The sequence below is a fragment of the Artemia franciscana genome, chromosome 13 (assembly GCF_032884065.1).
Source record: "Artemia franciscana chromosome 13, ASM3288406v1, whole genome shotgun sequence".
NCBI classification, from domain to species: Eukaryota; Metazoa; Arthropoda; class Branchiopoda; order Anostraca; family Artemiidae; genus Artemia; species Artemia franciscana.
The window spans coordinates 22140833-22161088 of NC_088875.1; the positions used below are offsets into that span (position 1 = coordinate 22140833).

Genomic DNA, 20256 nt, shown 5'->3' on the forward strand with positions numbered 1-20256 from the left:
ATCCCAAAAATATTTAATCTTCAACAGGCATCAAATCAAGAAGGGTTAAATTAACTTTAAAGAAATGCACCAGTAAATTCCATTTCATAAATATGAAATTTATTTTAAGGTTGAGCCAGACATGAAAATGGAACAGAAGTACTTAAATGATGCCATTCATCACGCGATGCAACTTGATGAATCCGCTGTTTGATACCCAAGGATAATGGAAGCTGAAATCAGTGAACTCGATGATGATATAGAAGCTGAAATCAATCGGGCTTTTGATCTAAACTTTTTCAAAAAAGGTAAGTAGGTATTATGTGTTAGGTGCGTGCATATCTCATATTTACAATTTTCCAAGTTTTATCGAATTGTTCAAGGCAACAAAATCCTTGATGCTTAGTTAAAACAGTATTACCAAAAGGAATAACCACTTTTTTGACTTAAATCCAAGAAATGGATCCAAATATAGCTTAAACTATTCCTTAAAAATTGAATGTCTTAGTATTAACACAGATATAGCGTGTTTTGGAAAAAAATTATTATTTTCTCCTATAAACTTTTCATACAAAGTTAAGTATAAACAATTGTAAGCTAAAGCTGCTATCAAAATTTGGTCATGGTATTATCTTTCAATTTGCTGTTCAACAGGTGTTTTACATTCTCCAGGTGGGGTTATTCCCAGTCAATAATCATTAAAAATTTAGAGGGGGATCCATGCAAACGTAAATTTGAATTTTGGGTGATTAAACCCATGAATTTTGGGTGATTGGTACTAGCGGATTAAAATTCTTCTCAATTGGAGAAAAAAATTATCATGAAATGTGAATTAGATGGTTCATATTTTATAATATAAATGTGAAAAAGAAAAAAGAATCCTTTTTTTTAGAAATAAGAATTCTAAAAAATATCTTTTACTCATTAAAGTAATGTAAGGTATTATTTCAACATCCAAATATTCTAGGGCAACTTCAAACATGAAACACACTACCTTTTGTATCAAAAGGCCACCACACACTAGGTTCCTTGCTCCTTATGCTGTACTTTACAGATATATACAAATGGTATATTTTTCTTATTAAGAAAACTAGAAATATTTCAATCGTTCCACCCAGGCGCAAATTTGATGTTATCGATGAGAGCCAAGGGCAACCCCAAACCTTAAGGGGATTTCTGTCTGTCTTATGATTTGTTGCTACAACTTAAATATGTTCTTCGTGTCTTAGGTTTAACAACCCTCTTTATTTCATACAAAAAGTCCACTGGGGAAAATGCTCTAAAACTCATCATCTAATAAGAGATTCAATATTCACCCGATTTATTTCATAATTTACTTTATTGCGCAAAAGATGCTAGGAATTCCAAAAAATATAATGAAGTATAATGTAAAATTTTCAAATTTTTCTTTGAATTGGGAGACTAAGCGATTGAAATAAATGCTATCACTCAAGTACTGATTAAGAGTCAGTGTATAAATCTAGCTACACATTTTTGACGAGGTAACACTCTGCTTCCTGGGAAGTATCAGGGAGGTACTTGGTTTACCCCCCTCACAAAAAAACAAATTCTCCAAATCTTAATTGGTCTTTAAAAAAGTATATACATAAAACTAGGTTGGTAACAGAAATCTTGAGAATCACTAAGCTATTGCATTCTATAATTCATGGGTTGCAAAACCGACCATGTGATTTTGCTGCAAACTATCAATTCGAGAAAAAGAGGTACAAGATTGAATCAGTTATTTTGTCAGTACTGTTGTGATTTTTTGAAGTGAAGAACTTACAAAATAAAGACGAATTGTGATATTACTTTTTTTCGAACCCAGTTTGGCAAGGATGGGTATTTCTGATGCTAACGTTAGGTAGTCATCTGTGGATCGCTTGTCTGCTTTGTTTGCCTGCAAGATACTCAAATAACTGTTAAGGCCTCTGAACCGTATACGTCCAATCCAGTCGATACTTATACAAATACTTAACAGCAAACACCTGATAAGTTTTCTTTGTCGGTTCCAAACCATATTGGTCATTTTTTAAGCAAATCCTCAACACTTGATGGAATGTCCAAGCTTTGTTTGCTATAGAGCCTTTGACTCTGTACATTTGTCTTGTACACTTTTCCAGTATCTAGGAAAAGAAATATGAAATTTTAGTTGAATTGGATGGCTCCCTTCAGCTGGCTGTCTTATCCTCCTCCTGAAGACGCCACTTTTTGTAGATTTTGCGTTTTTGGTTCATCTCAAACAACTTGCAAAGGTGACCATCATTGCTTAGAAAAAATTTTCATCAACCCCGTGAGAAACTGGATGGATGCAATCGAAATGTCATACAAGTCAAACACAAATACCTTCCTTACCCTACAGCTTAGTTCCGACTGTGCCTCCTGAGGCACCCGGGGTATCAAGAAGAAGCCACCAATCTTTCCTTTGGTTTGCTGCTGTAGCAATGTCTTCCAATTCTGGTAAAAATGAAGTGTGCAGGTTGCTTAGATCCCTCTAGTAGGTCCGGTGCAGTGTCTTTCTTGACTTCCTGGCTACAATTTCTCGATGGTCGTCAGTGTAAAGTGTATTTTTGGTGCCTATAGTCGTCCATACGTAGGATGTGTCCCAAGCATCTCAACCTTCTGACGCTGATGATGTCGGTTACTAGAAGCTCTTGCTTCATTTCACGGATAGACGGGTTTGTCATCTTTTTTGGACAGTGCATATTCAATATTCTTCGAAAACATGGGATTTCAAAACCCAGGATTATAGAAAGGATGCCCGTATAAACTTCAAAGGAGGGCTTATTTGATTGGAAAAAAGTTCTAGTTTATTGTTTGAGAGTCGACAGAGATCGGAGGGCAACTAGCTCTCTCCCCCTCCCCCACTCTTTACCCCCCAAATACTTCAGATAAAAATTTGGAGATTTTTTTTTTAATTTAGTTCAAAAGTCAGATAACAAAAACTTTGGTGTCGACACAACCCCCACCCCCAGGGCCCATGGGCACGCTTTGTTAGTTATATCCTATGGGAAAATAAGGGTCTTATGAAAGGGATGCTCGTATAAACTTCAGAAAGGACTTATTTGATTGAAAATTGGAAGTTCTAGTTCAATTTTTAAGAGACGAAAGAGATCGGTGGGCAACTAACTTCCCCCACCCCACCCTCTTTTCCTTCAAATGTATCAAATAAAAATTTTGAGATGGCCATTTTGTTAAAAATAGTTAAAAGGTTAGATAACAAAAACTCTGGTGTCAACACAACTCTGGTGTCAACACAACACTGGTGTCGACATACCTTGGGGGCATACTTTGTTTTTATGGAAATAATAATCTTATAAGCTTCAGAGAGGACTCTGAAGTCTTCTTTGATTAGAAATTGAAAGTTCTGGTTCATATTTCAGAGGCAACGCCATAGCGTTGCCTATAGTAAAGGCCATGTGTCTCCAATGTTTTTCCCAGAAGCACTTCATATGGAAGGGATCGTCACTTAAGCTTTGGAGGAGGTTCATTACATTGGGAATCGGAATTTCTAGTGTCGTAGTTTATAGTCAAAAGTGATGGGAGGGCAACCAGCCACCCCACGCCCTTTTTTCCCAAATGTATCTGATAAAAATTTTGAGATAGCCATTTTGTTTAGAATAGTTTAAAGAATATATAACAAAGTTATGCTTTGAGGGCATATTTGGTTCTTATGGAAGCGACGCTCGTATAAACTTCAGAGAGGGCTTCAGAGCGGTATAAAACAGCTCCCTTCCCAGAATCCGGTGACAAGTGCTGTAAAATGTGCCGTGGGCGCATATAAGGTTGTCATGGAATGGATATTCGTATAAAATTCAGAGGGGGCATATTCGATTGCAAATCAGAATTTCTAGTGCCCTTCTTTAGAGTCAAAAGTGATAGGAGTGAAATTAACTATTTTGTTCAAAATAGTTTAAAGATCAAATAGTAAAAACTCCGGCATTGACACATCCCCTCTAAAGCCCGGGGGCAAGGTTTGTAAGCTATGCCCCAAAGGAATATAAGGTTTTATGCAAGGGGTGGTCGTATAAGCTTCAAAGATGGCTCGTTTGATTGAAAATCGAAAGTTATAGCTACAATTTTCAGAATCATCAAAATTAATCGGATGGTATCTTCATGCCCACGCCTTTTTCCGCAAATATATCCTACACAAATTTTGAAATAGCCATTTTGTTTGAATAGTCCAAAGTTTATATTGCTTTAAACTAAGGGTTGAGAAATCCTCCATAACACCCGAACAAGAATTGTAACTTTTGTAAGTTGTAAGTCCATAAGAATTGAAAGTGATTAAAAGGACCCCCCCCCCATTTTTGCCTTTTCTATCTAAACGTATCTTATCAAAATTTTGAAATAGCCGTTTTGTTCAAAATAGTCCAAAATTCAAATTACTGTAAATTAGGGGTTGAAGATAAGTTAGGGGTAATTATGTAAGTAGCCCAGTATTAGAATATAAGGTTCTGTGGAAGGGTTGGTCATATTAACTTTGGAGGAGGCTTGTTGAATCGGAAATTGAATTTTATAGCTCTTTTTAAGAGTAAAATGTGACCATTGGCAAACTTGACCACGCCTCATTTTTCCAAGAGGCATCCAATAGAAATTTAGAGATAGCCATTTTGTTCAAAATATTTCGAAGGCCAAATAGCTAGGCTTCTGGGATTAATCTCCTCCCATAGGCCCAGGGAAATTATTCTGAGTAATGGAACTTATTTATTTTTACTTTGATATTTTGTTTACTTTGATACTTGGATTTAGTTATACATGGGGTAACTTCAATTTAAGGTGAAAAGGCTGTAAATTAAGCAAGCAGCTTATTGTTACTTTGATATTCTTACTTTGATACTAGTTTTGATACTTTAATGAAAGTTTGATCATGAAAAAAAAATCTTATTTTGAAACACATAGTTTTTTAAAAATTTGAACATTTTTGCAATCAAACAATGAACAAAAATTAATTAAGAAACTCTCCAAAAGTTTTTTCCCCCGATTCTTTCTGAAATTAAATTAAAAAAAAACAAGTGTTTTTAACTGAAAGTCAGGAGCGACATTAAAACTTAAAACGAACAGAAATTACCCCGTATATGAAAGGGGCTGCTCCTTCTTCAACGCCCTGCTCTTTACGCTAAAGTTTGACTCTTTCTCTCAACTCTACTTTTTGAAAACAGTAAAAACTTTAGCGTAAAGAGCAGGGCGTTGAAGAAGGAGCAGCCCCTTTCATATACGGGGTAATTTCTATTCGTTTTAAGTTTTAATGTCGCTCCTGACTTTCAGTTAAAAACACTTGTTTTTTTTAATTTAATTTCTGAACGTTTTTTAGTTAATCCATGTTTTGATTTCGGCTCTCTGCAGATGAATAATTAAAGCGAAATTTGCATATTTATTTATTTGGATAAACGGCTTTCCCATAGTTTCTATCGAATGATTTTGCAAGAAAAGGAGGGGAAGGAAGCCCAGTTGCTCTCCAATTTTTTGGGTACTTAAAAAGGCAACTAGAACTTTTAGTTTTTACGAACGTTTTCATTAGTAAAAGATATACGTAACTTATGAATTAGCTTAAGTATATGAGAAGGTTCGCCCACTCGTCAATACCTCGTCAATAACTCTTTGCATTAAAGCTTTAATTTTGTCCCCCTGAATCACAAAGGCCGTAAAATAAATAGTTGAAATTACTAAGAATCCTTTAGCGTAAAGAGTGAGGTATTAGGAGGAAGTGAACCCCTTATATGCATAATATTTTCTGTTCGTTTTAAGTTTTAATGCTACTCCATACTTCCAGTTGAAAAAAACTTTTTCATATTTATTTTCTCATTGTTTTTTAAATAATGCTAGAGAATGCTGCGCCCCCTTTATGGAAATCTTCTTCCCCCATGACAAATTCCTCCATGGATAATTTCCCCCACATAGACCCCTCTTCTCAACCCCCCCTCCCAACCAAAAAAAACCTGAAAACATCTCTACATTTTCCAATTACCATTAATATATGTAAGCACTGGTCAAAGTTTGCAACTTGCAGCCCCTCCCACTGGGACTGTGGGGGAGTAAGTCGTCCCCAGAGACATATTTATAAGGTATTTGGACCATTTTGAATAAAATGGCTATCTCAGAATTTTGATCCGACAATTTTGGGAAAAAAATGAGGGTGGGAGGTGGCCTAGGTGCCCTCTGATATTTTTGGTCACTTAAAAAGGGCACTAGAACTTTTCATTTCCGTTCGAATGAGCCCTCTTGCAAAATTCTAGGACTACTGGGTCGATACCATCACACCTGGGAAAAAGAAAAAAAAACAAACAAACAAACAAATAAACACGCATCCGTGATTTTTCTTCTGGCAAAAAATACAAAATTCCACATTTTTCTAGATAGGATCTTGTAACTTGTACAATAGGGTTCTCTGATACGCTGAATCTGATGGTGTGATTTTCATTAAGATTCTATGACTTTTAGGGGGGTGTTTCACCCTATTTTCTAAAATAGGGCAGATTTTCTCAGGCTCGTAACTTTTGATGGGTAAGTCTAAACTTGATGAAACTTATATATTTAGAATCAAAATTAAAATGCGGTTCTTTTGATGTAACTATTGGTATCAAAATTTCGTTTTATAGAGTTTTGGTTACTATTGAGCCGGGTCGCTCCTTATAAGGGGTGGAGTTCGTTACCACGAACTGTTTGATTGTAGACGTTTCTATGAAATTTTCTCATTATTGAAAGATTGCCTGGGGTATTACGTTAAAACTTTCAGGGCATGTTAACTTTCAGGCATAACAAACGAGGAAGTTCATAAGGGACTTAGAATTCGTTTTTTTTTTCTGAAGTAATTTTCTAAAAATGTTTTCAAACTTTCAATTTTGAAACGGTTTTATTTTTTGCCCTTTTTTCAAATATTCTTTCTCTTCCTGGAATAAAAAACACAGTCTAAAGACGCGCTAGATTTCCTTCAAACCCAAAAATTTGATTATTTATAGAAGCTGTGGTGAATATATCACAATATACCAATAAAGTGAACATACCACTCGATGCCTTTTTTATGCTCTCTATGAATATAATTATCCCTCGCTCTTTACGCCAAAGCTTTTAATTGTTTTAAAAAGTAGAATTGTGGCAAAGAGTCAAACTTTAGCGTAAAGAGCGAGGGATTGCGGAGGGGACAACTCATTTCATATACGGAGTAATTTCTGTTCGTTTTAAGTTTTAATGTCGCTCCTTACTTTCAGCCAAAAAAATTAGTATTTTTTTATTTAATTTCTGAACGTTTTTGAATTAATGCATGTTTGGTTTTGGCTCTCCGCGCATAAATTATTAAAATGAAATTTGTATATTAATTCTTTTTTTTGGCTAAATGGCTTTCTCTTAGTTTTGATCAGACGATTTTGAGAAATAAGGGGTGGAGAAGGAGGCCTAGTTGCCCTCCAGTTTTTGGTTACTTAAAAAGGCAACTAGAACTTTTAATTTTTAACGAACGTTTTTATTAGTAAAAAACATACGAAACTTAAGAATTAACTTACGTAACAAACTTTCATAACCTTATATTTTTATTATGTATACGAGGGGGTTTTGTACCCTCGTTAATACCTCGCTCTTTACACTAAATCGTAAGTTTTGTCCTAATTCTTTAAGAACGACCCCTGAATCAGAAAGGCCGTAGAATAAATAGTTGAAATTACTAAAAATACTTTAGCATAAAGAGCAAGGTATTTATATCCTCCTAAATACCTCGCTCTTTATGCTAAAGTATTTTTAGAACCCCTCATATGCGTAATAATCTATGTTCATTTTAAGTTTCAATGCTACTTCTTCCTTTCATTTGAAAAAACGTTTTCATGTTTATTTTTCATGTTTTCTTATAGTAATGCTAGAGAATCCTGCGCCCTTGTCATTGAATTTTTCTTCCCCCATGACAGATTCCTCCAAGGAAAGATCCTCCAACATAGCCCCCTCTCCTCAGCCCCACCCCCAAACAAAATAAAATCCCCCTGAAAACGTCTGTATACTTCCCAATAACCATTACTATATGTAAACACTGGTCAAAGTTTGTAACTTGCAGCCCCTCCCCCAGGGATTGTGGGGGAGTAAGTCATCCCCAAAGACATAGTTATTATGGTTTTCGACTATGTTGAACAAAATCAAAATGGCTATCTCAAAATTTTGATCTGTTGACTTTTGGAAAAAAATGAGCGTGGGAGGGGGCCTAGATGCCCTCCAATTTTTTGGTCAATTAAAAAGGGAACTAGAACTTTTCATTTCCACTAGAATGAGCCCTCTTGCGACATTCTAGGACCACTTGGTCGATACGATAACCCCTGGGGAAAAGAAAAAAAAAAAAAAAAAACAAACAAACAAATAAACACGCACCCGTGATTTGTCTTCAGGCAAAAAATACAAACCACATTTTTGTAGATAGATAGGAGCTTGAAACTTCTACAGTAGGGTTCTCTGATACGCTGAATCTGATGGTGTCATTTTCGTTAAGATCCTACGACTTTTAAGGGGTGTTTCCCCTATTTTCCAAAATAAGGCAAATATTCTCAGGCTCGTAACTTTTGATGGGTAAGACTAAACTTGATGAAACTTATATATTTAAAATCAGCATTAAAATGCGATTCTTTTGATGTAGCTATTGATATCAAAATTCAATTTTTTAGAGTTTTGGTTACTATTGAGCCGGGTCGCTCCTTACTACAGTTCGTTACCACAAACTGTTTGAGAATTGTGGTTATGTACTTCTGATGAATGGTGTCTTTGCTATAAGCAAGAGTAGAGCTACTGCCCGTTTACATAACGGTAAAAGTATCATTCTTTTACTTAAATAACCAATTCTCTTATTCAGAATTATTATTCTGTTTAAGTGGCTGAAAGGTTCTTCAAAATTAGTTTACCTTTTTTATCATAATAATTAGAGACCAGAATTCGAATACAAGTAAAAATTCGACTAAGGATTTGTTGTAAGACTGCGGTCGTTTTCAGGGAGCAGGGGCTGTTTGCTCCTACTGAATGGTGTCTTCACTACAAACATGAGTATGTTTATAGTGACAATCCCATCAACATGAGTATGTTTCCAATCCCATCAAGATTGGAAGTGCTCTCTCTTTCCCGATATACGATACAAAACACAAGAATTTCTTTTTCTCTTCTTTTTTTCTCTCTCTTTCAATCGGGAAAGCGGAAGATTTATGGGACGACCAATTAAGCGTGGGGGTCCTTGGCAATATTTTTAGAATAGGTTGTTAAGAGTGAAAATATTATTAATAAAGGGAAAAGTCCGTTAATCCTTAGTAAGAAGAAAAGTTTATATGATTAACTTATTTTGTCGTTAGATTAGGTATTTTCGCGCTGTATTCTGTTTCTGTGCGTGCTCGTAATTTGTACTGTTGTTTAATTTTCTTGCTTGTTTGTTATTTATTTATATTTTTGTGTGTATATGGCCCTTAGGCTTTTGAAATACACTTATCTTATCTATCTATGGTTACTGCCCGTTTCTCTAACGGTAAAAGTATCTGGCCTACTACGTATTTAGAGCTTTACTAAAAGGAATTATATTGCAAATATCTTCTTTTGTTCTCATTACAACTTTGAAAATAAAATGAAAATTACAGTGAAATTTAGCGGCTTTCACTGTTCCCGAAGTTTTGGGTATTTCGCCAAAAATTTTGCAAAATGGAGTGGCAAAACTGCTTGGGGCTTAGAGGTGTTAAAGCTTTGAATCCGGCCTTGGTGAAACAAAATCTTGACCTGGACGGCTTTCTGCAATTAATATCATTATGTATCCAATATTCAGCTTAATTTATTATTTCTTGAAAACTGATACTGTATTTTAAGATAAAACAAAATATTTGAAATAGAATATTTTGAAAAACTTGAAACTTTGGTAATCAAAAACGAAGGGAGATTAATTTAAAATTTTTTTTTCTGAAAAACAAGATTTTCTAAAGAAAAGTAAAGGTCATGTTATACTTAATATCAGAAGAAATAGAAACCTACAATATCTCAAACTCAAAACAATCAGAAATTACTATTAAAGAATAAATGACACCCAAAACGAAGAGAAATTAAACATATTTCTACTACTACTAATAACTCACTGCAGCACCAAGCCGACGCTTCTCTTGTGCATTACTCTTCAATCGGTCTTCAGCTCTTCAATACAATTTGACATGTGCTTGCAGACATGTCCTTTCCGGAACAAATATAATACAAGAGAATGTTTCTACTTTTTTCATTTCTTTTTTGACGAAGTTCAGTGGTTTACCAAAACCACAGAACTTAAGGTGATTTTCTTGGGAATGAGAGGTGGAAAGAGTTGTTATCCAAGTGATCCCGGTCTGCTTTATCATTATAGAACCCGTCTAGTTATTCCTCTTCTAGACCACTTCATTTTGCAACTGAATCAACTTTTTGAATTTTGCCAGCAGGTTTTGACATATCTAAGTCTCTTCTAAGATTGTTTCTAACACTCACATTAAATAGAAACACCCATGGACTTGACCAATACACAGTTATTAGGAACAATATTAAATTCTACAGACGGCAGAAGTTGGATAACCATGTAACTTGAGCTTTTGCCTAAGCTATACGATGATATTCTGCACGAGGCAAATTGCTTCAAGCAAGGGTTGAGCTTTGATGCAGCAAAAGGATAAGATTTCCGTTACAGAAATGTCTTCTTGTGTTATGTCTTCCCTTTAGGAATATTACCCTTCCTTTTTCACAAAAAACTATGCTTCTTTGGCTGTATTTGCAACAGTGCCGGTAAGCACTATTACTTCAGGAATAAGCTTCGCCACACTTAGAAGGCTGAATAATTTGCTAAAAAAAACCCAACAATGCAAGAAAGGGTCTGTGGCTTATCCCCAATTACCGTCTAAGAATTTTTTTTTAAACCCTGAAAAGCTAATGGACATTTTTGCAAGGAAGAAAAATCGTTGTTTAGACCTTATTTTGTAAATACTTATTTTTGGCTTGCTTTTATGGCACTAAAAAATATGCCTCTTAAACATACAACAGCATGGAAGTGTCCTTGTTCTCGAGGGCTGAACTAATATTGTATCAAGCATTATGCTCAGGCTTAACCTTGTTTGAACTGTTAGCAAAAGTCCATGGGAAAAAATTATTTTGCCCTCACCCCCCTCCCTGGAGAAACATCTTGGGCATGATCTTGTCCGCTTCTCTCACCAGCATTTTCACGAATATTATTTTACCACACTTTTCACCCAAAAATAGCTCCAAGGATTGAACTAACGTGTACCGTGCAAGTCAAAATCCTGTCCCCTAAACTTATGGTGACATCTACAGCCACCCAACTTGTCAATATTTTGAATAGATATAATTATATCAATGTTGCAAAAAAGATTCCATGAGCCAAGTCCTCTCCAGGCTTTCGGAAATCCAGTAACTTCTATTTTTCTTGTTTTGGTAATTTCCAACGCCAACATTTCTAGTTTTTCATTGAAAATTAAGATAATATTTTCTCTTAAATGAAAGTAGAATTAAATCAAATTCATATTCTAAATATAACAAATTATTTGTGGAATCATATAATTTGTTGACAAATAAAAATGATTCTACTGTGTATTTGCAAATAAATAATAAAACATATTCCAAGCTCTTACAAAAAACAATAAAAATACAAAAATTATGGCAAAAATGGAAAATAAGTAATTCAACTAGCTTTTCTTAGTAGATCATGCTAGATTTTTTCCTCAAAAAACTCTAAAAAGCGCAATAGAAAACTGGAAATTATTGCGCAAATGCTTGATAAGTTTAGAACTAATGAATGAAGCTATATGAAAGTACATTAATAGCTGGTGAAACTTTTTAGTCAGGACTAAACTAAATCAAAAGAAATTATGTGCATCTAGGATGGCAAAAAGGGATATCTGTAACAAATCTGAATGGCAAAGGTTATTAGTTAAAATTTTCAGAGGGAGTTGAACTAAAACAAAAGACACCATGCGTGTTCATGTTGTTAAAAGGACATATATGTAATATCTTAGGAACAGCTAAGCATAAGGATCAAGTATAAGTTTGAATATGATGGCTTCCCATATGGAAATTTTGTCACCAAAAAAAAAGTTATTTTTTTGGTTTGATGAAGGCTCTCGGACGCAAAGTAGAGACAATGCGGCTTTTTCTAGTGTGCTTATTTTTGTTGCCTTAAACAAAATTTTATTCGCAATTAAATTTTGTTGGTTTCGCTTTATTCATAGACGGAAAGGCCCAAAAAATTATTTTGTCTATAAAAAAAATATACGAAATGCAACGATGTTTAATAGGGGATGTAAAATTTTTTTTATTTATATGCTTCTAGAGGTTTTTGTCATATAAGCTCGAGAAAATGGTCATTTTTTTTGTTGGTTTAATGAAAAGCGAATTACATTTGTCAAAAAATATCATTGGAAGATGGCGAGAAGTTCCTTCTATAAGTTTCAAAAATTCATTGACTAAGTGTAAAATGGAAAGTATTTTTGGAATCATGTAAAATTTCTCTCCCCCCCCCCTCTAGAAATACGGGTTTGTGTGTACTTTTACAATTTCGTTTATTTAATCTTTTAAAAATTGCAATGTGTAAAACAATGAGAAAATTTACCTTGGTTTTAAACCTTCCTTTTCTTGTCTAAAAAGCCATTTTTAACGATATAGGACAGGAATATTATTTCTCTTAGTCTTTTTTAAAAGATAATGCTGAGTGCAGAGTACACACCAATGGAACATAGGATAGACCGATTCTTTACTTTCTCAAATAAAGTGGTATTCTAATACCAACGCCATACAAGTTTCAACGGTTTTTGTCTCTTAAATTAAATGCTAACCTACATTATCGTCTCAAGGGATCTCTTTGCTTCCCAACTTAATGAATTGAAATTTCCCTTCCAGTTTTCCAGCCAACTATATATCGTTCGTGTTTTGGACTCTTCGGTTGTATAATTCTTTGTAAACCCCTCTGTGATCGTCTCTATAGCAAACATTTGCTAACCTCTATGTTTAAGTAAAATTCCATTCTTACAACTATGAGAGAAGAACATGATTATATTAAAAAGTAGATATCAAGATTAGGGGTTAAAGAATCTCTTATATGGAGGAATTATACATAGTTGGATTTCTCAGTTGATTGAACCTTAAAGTCTTTTTAACCTAAACTCTGGTATCACAGGTGATGCCTAAATAGTGATGCCTAAGTAAAGAGCAATACTGTCATAACGTACTATATATTTATATTTTTAACCAGGGTAATTCCTATAGATGGAGTTGTCCATCTATCAGGCAAGGGTTGTAAGTTTTGTGCCGAGGTATATAAGGTTTTTTTTATGGCACGGGTGGTCGTATAAACTTTGAATGAGATGGGGCTTAATTGATCAGAAGTCGGAGGTTCTAGTGCCCTTTTCAACTATAAAAAGTGAATGGCGGGCAACCAGTCCCTCCCCCACAAGCCTATCATTCCCTAAGAAAATCTGATCAACATTTTAAGAGAACTATTTTGTTCAGCATTGTTGAAACATCCAGTAATTATGTCTTTGCAGATGTTAATCCCCCGACAGTCCTTAGGGCAAGGGTTGTAATATACAGTTCGTTTATTGTTTACATATATTGTATGCTATTGAGAAAGGTATGCATATTTGAACTTTAATTTCAAAAAAGACGAAAGGCATTTCATGTTGAGGGGAGTGTTGAACTAAATGAAAACACATGTTATGCGTATACAGATTGTAAAAAGATCGTAAGTCAGGAATGACTGAGTATATTAATTTTGAACTTTCAAGAAATGATAAGAAAGATGATCAAAAAGGCAACATTTGCATGCTACCACTGCTACTACTACTACCAACACTGGTACTGCTACTACTACTATTACTAATACCAGATTACTCCATTTACACTATTGAAGGTAATTTTATACTTAATCAAAAGACGCAATGTGCATTTACATTGTCAAAAGAGTGGATCTCAAAAATTTATTTGGGCATTAAGTTGGAACTTTCAGAGAATGATTAAAAGGGAAGATCATCTGACCAAAAGGCAATGTGTGCACGCTGCTACTAATACTACTATCACTGCTACATTTACTGCTACTGCTACTACTTCAGATACTACTTCTATTGCAAATACTTGTAAGGCCAACAGCATTGATATGAAAATTTCAAGATGAAAATACAGGTTACATGAACATATGGACATACCAGCAATGTCAAAGCAATGGCGCATTGTATTAAATTACTACTACAACTGTTGTATTAAGTATTAAGTTGTACTACAACTGTATTAAGTTGTACTACAACTGTTGTATTAAATGCTACTACAACTGTAACTACTATTACTACTTTGACTTCTAACACTGCCACTTTAGCTATGGCTACTACCATTAATTTTACTAATACTACTGCTGGTAAAATGAAGGGCATTAAGGCGAATAATTTTGGAAATATTGAAACGGTATGGAAATTGAAACGCCCAATGTTCACACAGGATGTCTAGAGGATGTATCAAAAAGGCCTCAGAAATAGTGGATGGTATTAATTTGAAACTTTCAGTGTGTGTTCAAGGGAATGTTGAATGAACCAAAGATGCTATGTGCAAACTGCTACTAATACTACTACAACTTTTGCTACTATGCAAGCTAAGAGTAATAAAGTGGAGCTATCAAGGAATATTTATGCGAATGTTGAATGAACTCAAAATGAACTATGAACCTATAGTTTTTCAAAAAGGTGACAAACAAATATCTCAAGAAGGATATTAAATTAGACCTTTAAGGGTATGTTGTGGTGGAATTTGAACTAGCTTGAAGGTACTATGCGTATACTATTAACGCTGCCACTACAGTTACTGTGACTAATGACGCTAAGGGTACTAAGGTGAAAGTTTCAGGGACCATTTAGGGTGAGTTTGAATTAAACACAAAACCATATGTATGCTGGCTTTCAAAAATGTATATATGTAATACCTTAGGATGTACTGTTCTATGATAGCTGGAAATATTATTGAAATATTTAAAGGAACTAGTTTGATTAGATACTAAAAGCTCAAGTGCGCTTTTTAGAGTTAAGAGATTAGAGAGTGAACAGCCCTCTTCCCAAGCCCATTCATTTTCCAAACACATTCAGTCAAAATTTTGAGACAGTCATTTTGTTGAGAAGTAGGACTACTACTATTATTACTTGATCTCTTATAATTTAAATAAATCAAAAGAGTGCAAGTGTATCCAGATTGTTAAAGAGCATAGGTAAAAGGTTTTAGAATTGTTATGAAATTTTATTTTTCAGGTGAAATTGACAAGGTGTAACTATTTGTGTTAGGATTAATAATTGTTAAAAAACTTTCTCCAATATAAAAAAGGAAGCAAAGAAATTCATTCTTGTTGAAAAAAAACATAAATATATATAAGAAAATGTCCATATAATTGACTATGCTAATGAAAACAAACAAAATTGATTTTAAAAAACTTTTCTCACAAAACAAGTTTTCAAAAAAAAGTAAAAAGCTCGATTAGTCAAAAAATTAAAAGAAATAAAGTCAAATAACCTTCCAAGCGTAAGACTACCACAAATCAGCATCAACAAATAAATGAAACCCAAAACGAACAGAAATTAAAATAAATAGCCGAGTCAAGCTCAAAACGAGCAAAAATTAACATGATTTGGGCTGACAACCCCTATACCTACTCAAGACAGAACATAATCTGTACTCTTCTGAAAACAAATACATTTTAATTGTTTTCACTTCTTTTACTTTAATAAGTAAAAACATATCAAAGCTTTAAGGAATAAATATCAGCATATGTATGTGTACGTAACTGACATATGTAACTGACAATGCATGGTCTTCTTTTAGTACAGTGCAAATTATGTTCTGGCCTTGAGATGGCATGGGGGTTGTTAGCTTTACTCTTGTTAATTTTTGCTCGCAATAGATAGCCTCAGCTATCTTTGTTTTGGGTTTCATTTATTTGATGATGGTGTTTTGTGGTAGTTTTAAAATTGGAAGATTATTTGACTATATTTCCTTTTATTTTTTATTGAGTAAAGCTTTTTATTTTTCTTTTAAAAACTTGTTTTGTGGCCAAAGTTTTTAAAATTAATATCTAGAAAAAGCATCAAGACGCTTGGGAGCATCCAAACAACATACAGTTTGTTGGAGGTCAATATGCATCTTCTACGATGCGTTGAAAACAATTCTTACATGCTTTTTTTTAGTTTTATGTTCAATTTTCTTCTATATTATAGGTGCCGCTATCCTGCGCATGATGGAAGATTTCCTTGGTTTACAAGTATTTAAGGAGGGTTTGACAAACTACTTGAATTATGGGTAATAATATTTTGTTCATATTTTGTTAGTCGTACAAGTTCAGCAAATTCGACAGAATACTGAGGGGGAATATTGAACTAAATTGAAATATACTATACCCACATAGTCACATTGTTAAGAGAATATATCAGCAATCCTTCATGACCAGTTTATGGTATTAAGTCTGAAATTTCAACGTGTATTGAAGGGGATGTTGAAAAAAATAGGTGCTATGTGCATACTGCAACTAATACTTCAACTATATTGCAACATACTTCAACATACTGCAACTATTGCTACTACACAAGCTATGAGTATTAAGGTGAATCCTTCAAGGAATATTTAGGAGGATGTTGAACTAAATCAAAACGAAGTGAGATAATTTATATTGTCAAAAGGGTTACAAGGCAATATCACGATAATGGCTCAAATTATTTAGTCTAGACCTGTCAGGGTAAGTTTTGAGGGGTGTCGAACTAGCCAGTAGACACTATATGTATAATTTTAATACTACTTCTACGGTTACTGCTACTGCTAGCAATATCATTGGTATTTCAAATGAGCTAATTTGATCGGAAATTAAAAGTTCTAATACTCTCTTTAAGAGCCAAAGATAATTGGAGGTCAATCAGCACCCTCCTTAGCTCATAATTTTCCAAACACATCCAATCAAAATTTAAGATAACCATTTTGTTTAGAATAGCTGATCTTTAGGTTATAGCTAACATGATCTTTAGGGCTAATGCGTAGGTTAGCCCCTCAGCAATATTCACAAGAACAACTGAGCGTTCAAACTTTCGGGGGCTACTTGTTTTACTAATTCTGCTCTTAAAATTTCAGTAAATCGAAAGAGTCTAAGTGTATCCAAGCTTTAGGGAGCATAGATATAATTTTTTGTGAATGGTATTAAGTTTTATTTTTCAGGTCAACCACAAGAGGCTTAAAAATAAATCAATTGCTACTACTTGTGTTCAGATTTTTAAAAGGATGTATGTTGCTAATTGAAAAAGTTTCTCCAGAATACAAATTGCATTCCATACTGTACATTTTTGAAGAAGAACCCAAGAGATTCAAACTATTATTTTCTCTTCCCCTTAAAAATAAAATGTCAATATAAAACGAAAAAAAAATTAATTGAATTTTTTTTCCCCCTCAAATAAGTTTTCAAAGAAAAGTCAAGATTTCGGTTAAATCAAAATGAGATAAAATCGAAACAAATAATCTGCAAAGCGTAAAACCGCCACAAATCAGCACCGTCAAAGAAGTAAAACCCAAAACAAACAGAAATTATAGTAAATAACTGAATCAAACTTAAAATGAGCAGAAATTAACATTAGTAGGGCTTAAAACCCCCTATACTTTCTAAGAGCCAGAACATAATTTACGCTTTGCTGAAATTATTTTTTTAATATTTTCACTTTTTATCCTTAATAAATCAAAAAACCAATCTAGATTTTAAGAAATAAATATCAGCATATGTATATTAAACTGACTTTTGTTCTGACTTTTAGAAAGCATAGAGGTTTCGAGCCCTACTCATGTTAATTTCTAATCATTTTAATAGGTTCTACTCTTTCTTTTCGCATGTCTTGTAACCACATATTTCTCTGTTTTTCACAATTGTTTTTGAATCGTTTTTATTCCTGCTGCTGCTTATCTTCGAATCGGATAATTTTTGTTCTTCAGTTTCATTTTTGACTCGTTGTCATTGTCACTGACACAAGTATTCTAAGTGTATTTTCTGTGTTTTTCATTTCTGTTTATTATTACTTTAGATACTGTTTCAGTACCATTTAATTTTGCTGCTCTGGCTGTTCTTTTCGCAATTAATGGTCTAGATTGTTATTTTTCCTCTAGGCATTATGAACCGCTTCAAACGCCTTTTATAAAATGGATAATTATATTTGATACTAGCTGGGTCCCGGCAGCTTTGCCACCAAGCCCCAGCATGGCCCATGGCAGGCTTCTATAAATGTGTTCTCATTGTCCCTTGTGTTCTAACCGCAGAGAGTGCTTGGTCCCGACGGCTTCGCAACCGGGCCCAAGCATGGCACGTGACAGGCTTCTATATATGGATTCTCATTGTCCCTTGTGTTCTAACACAGACAGTGCTGGGTCCCGACGGCTTTGCCATCGGTCCCCGCGGGCCCCAGCTTGGCAAGCGGCAGGCATCCATATATGGATTCTCATTGTCCCACGTCTTCTGGGTTACGGCAACGCTATGTCATTTTTGGATCGAATTGATGACGTAACTTGGTTTGGTTTTCTGTTTTAAGGTTTTCGAATTACTTTAATCCATTGTTAAAATATATTGAAATATTTGTGCAATCACCAGTTTTTCACATTTTAAGCAATTTAATAAAATTTAAAATAAACCTCAATTTTTTAGCTCGTGTAACGGTAATAACGGTAATGTAATGGACAGATACTAAATTTATATATATATATATATATATATATATATATATATATATATATATATATATATATATATATATATATATATATATGCTGTTGGGGTGGCGCTTAGCGCCATCCCAACACCTAGTTGGTGGGGGCACTTCGCTCCCCCCCCCCCCCAAGCCCCCCCGCGTGCGTAAGTCGTTACGCGCCATATTAGTTACGCGCCATTGTAGTTGTGTCCCTGTGTCCCACCTGATAATATATATATATATATATATATATATATATATATATATATATATATATATATATATATATATATATATATATATATATATATGTCTTCTGTGAGCTCTAAGCATTAAACAATGATACTTATGAATAATAAAACGAAAATTATTATTTTGTATTTCCGAATTTTTGGATACTTTCAATTTTTGGACAAAGCAAAGTACATCAGAAACACTCAAGAATTTCATTTTATTTAAGCTCAATCTACATTGAATGCGAGTTTATTATAGATCCGATTACAATTGTAGAAGTGTGATATTTAAGGCACTTTTTTATTCCGATTAATAGCACTCTGCTTTAATCAAATTCTTTTCCAGAAACATCTCTGGAATTAGTTCTTGGTTTGTAGACTGCCTCTGTTGTGACACATTTTCTAAACTCAAATCTTGAAATTATATTTTTGATTTTCCAGGAGATATTACACGGGTAATGCTGATAATTTGTGGATATCTTTGGATATTGCAGCTGAGAAGTATTCGGTAGACCTAAACGGTCTAACTGTAAATGATATAATGGACACTTGGTTTTTGTATCGCTCAAGGTTTTTGTATCGCTCAACATTCCCTGTTGTGAAGGTCCACAGAAATCCTGAAAACTATTCGGAGATTACTGTTAGACTAGTAAGTTTTAACTGAATTTGTCGAATGTTTGGAATTTAATCCATGGGAATTTAAAATATAAAGAGGCTCGATCAAACAGTTCATGGTAAGAAACTGTAGTAAGGAGCAACACGGCTCAATAGTAACTAAAACCCTACAAAATAGAATATTGATACCAATAGCTACATCAAAAGAATTGCATTTTAATGCTGATTTTAAATATATAAGTTTCATCTTCTTATTTTAGAAAATAGGGAGAAACAACCCCGAAAAGTCATAGAATCTTAACGAAAATCATACCATCTGATTCAGAGCATCAGAGAACCTTATTGTAAAAGTTTCAAGCTCATATCTACAAAAGTGTGGAATTTTGTATTTTTTGCCAGAAGGCCGATCACGGATGCGTGTTTTTTTTTTTTTTTCCAGGGGTGACCGTATCGATCCAGTAGTCCTAGAATCTTGCAAGAGGGCTCATTCTAACGGAAATGAAAAGTTCTAGTGCCCTTTTTAAGTGACCAAAAAAATTGGAGGGCACCTAGGCCCCCTCCCACGCAAATTATTTTCCCAAAGTCACCAGATCAAAATTTTGAGACAGCCATTTTATTCAGCGTGGTCAAAAAACCTTATAAATATGTATTTGGGGACGACTTACTCCCCCAGAGTCCCTGTGGGTGGGGCCACAAGTTATAAGCCTTGACCAGTGCTTACATATAGT

General features: G+C 34.2%; 1 protein-coding gene across 2 annotated transcripts in view; it reads left to right on the forward strand.

Annotated features, from left to right (window-relative positions):
* LOC136034660 (aminopeptidase N-like) overlaps positions 1-19558 on the forward strand; it is a 118247-nt gene extending 98689 nt beyond the window's left edge. For both annotated transcript variants that reach the window (XM_065715976.1, XM_065715977.1), the window contains 3 exons: positions 110-287; positions 16188-16269; positions 19355-19558. In XM_065715976.1, the coding sequence (XP_065572048.1) occupies positions 110-193 (84 nt within the window). In that variant the 3' untranslated portion in view covers positions 194-287; positions 16188-16269; positions 19355-19558. The remainder of the gene's footprint in view (positions 1-109; positions 288-16187; positions 16270-19354) is intronic.
* Positions 19559-20256: the final 698 nt, after the last annotated feature.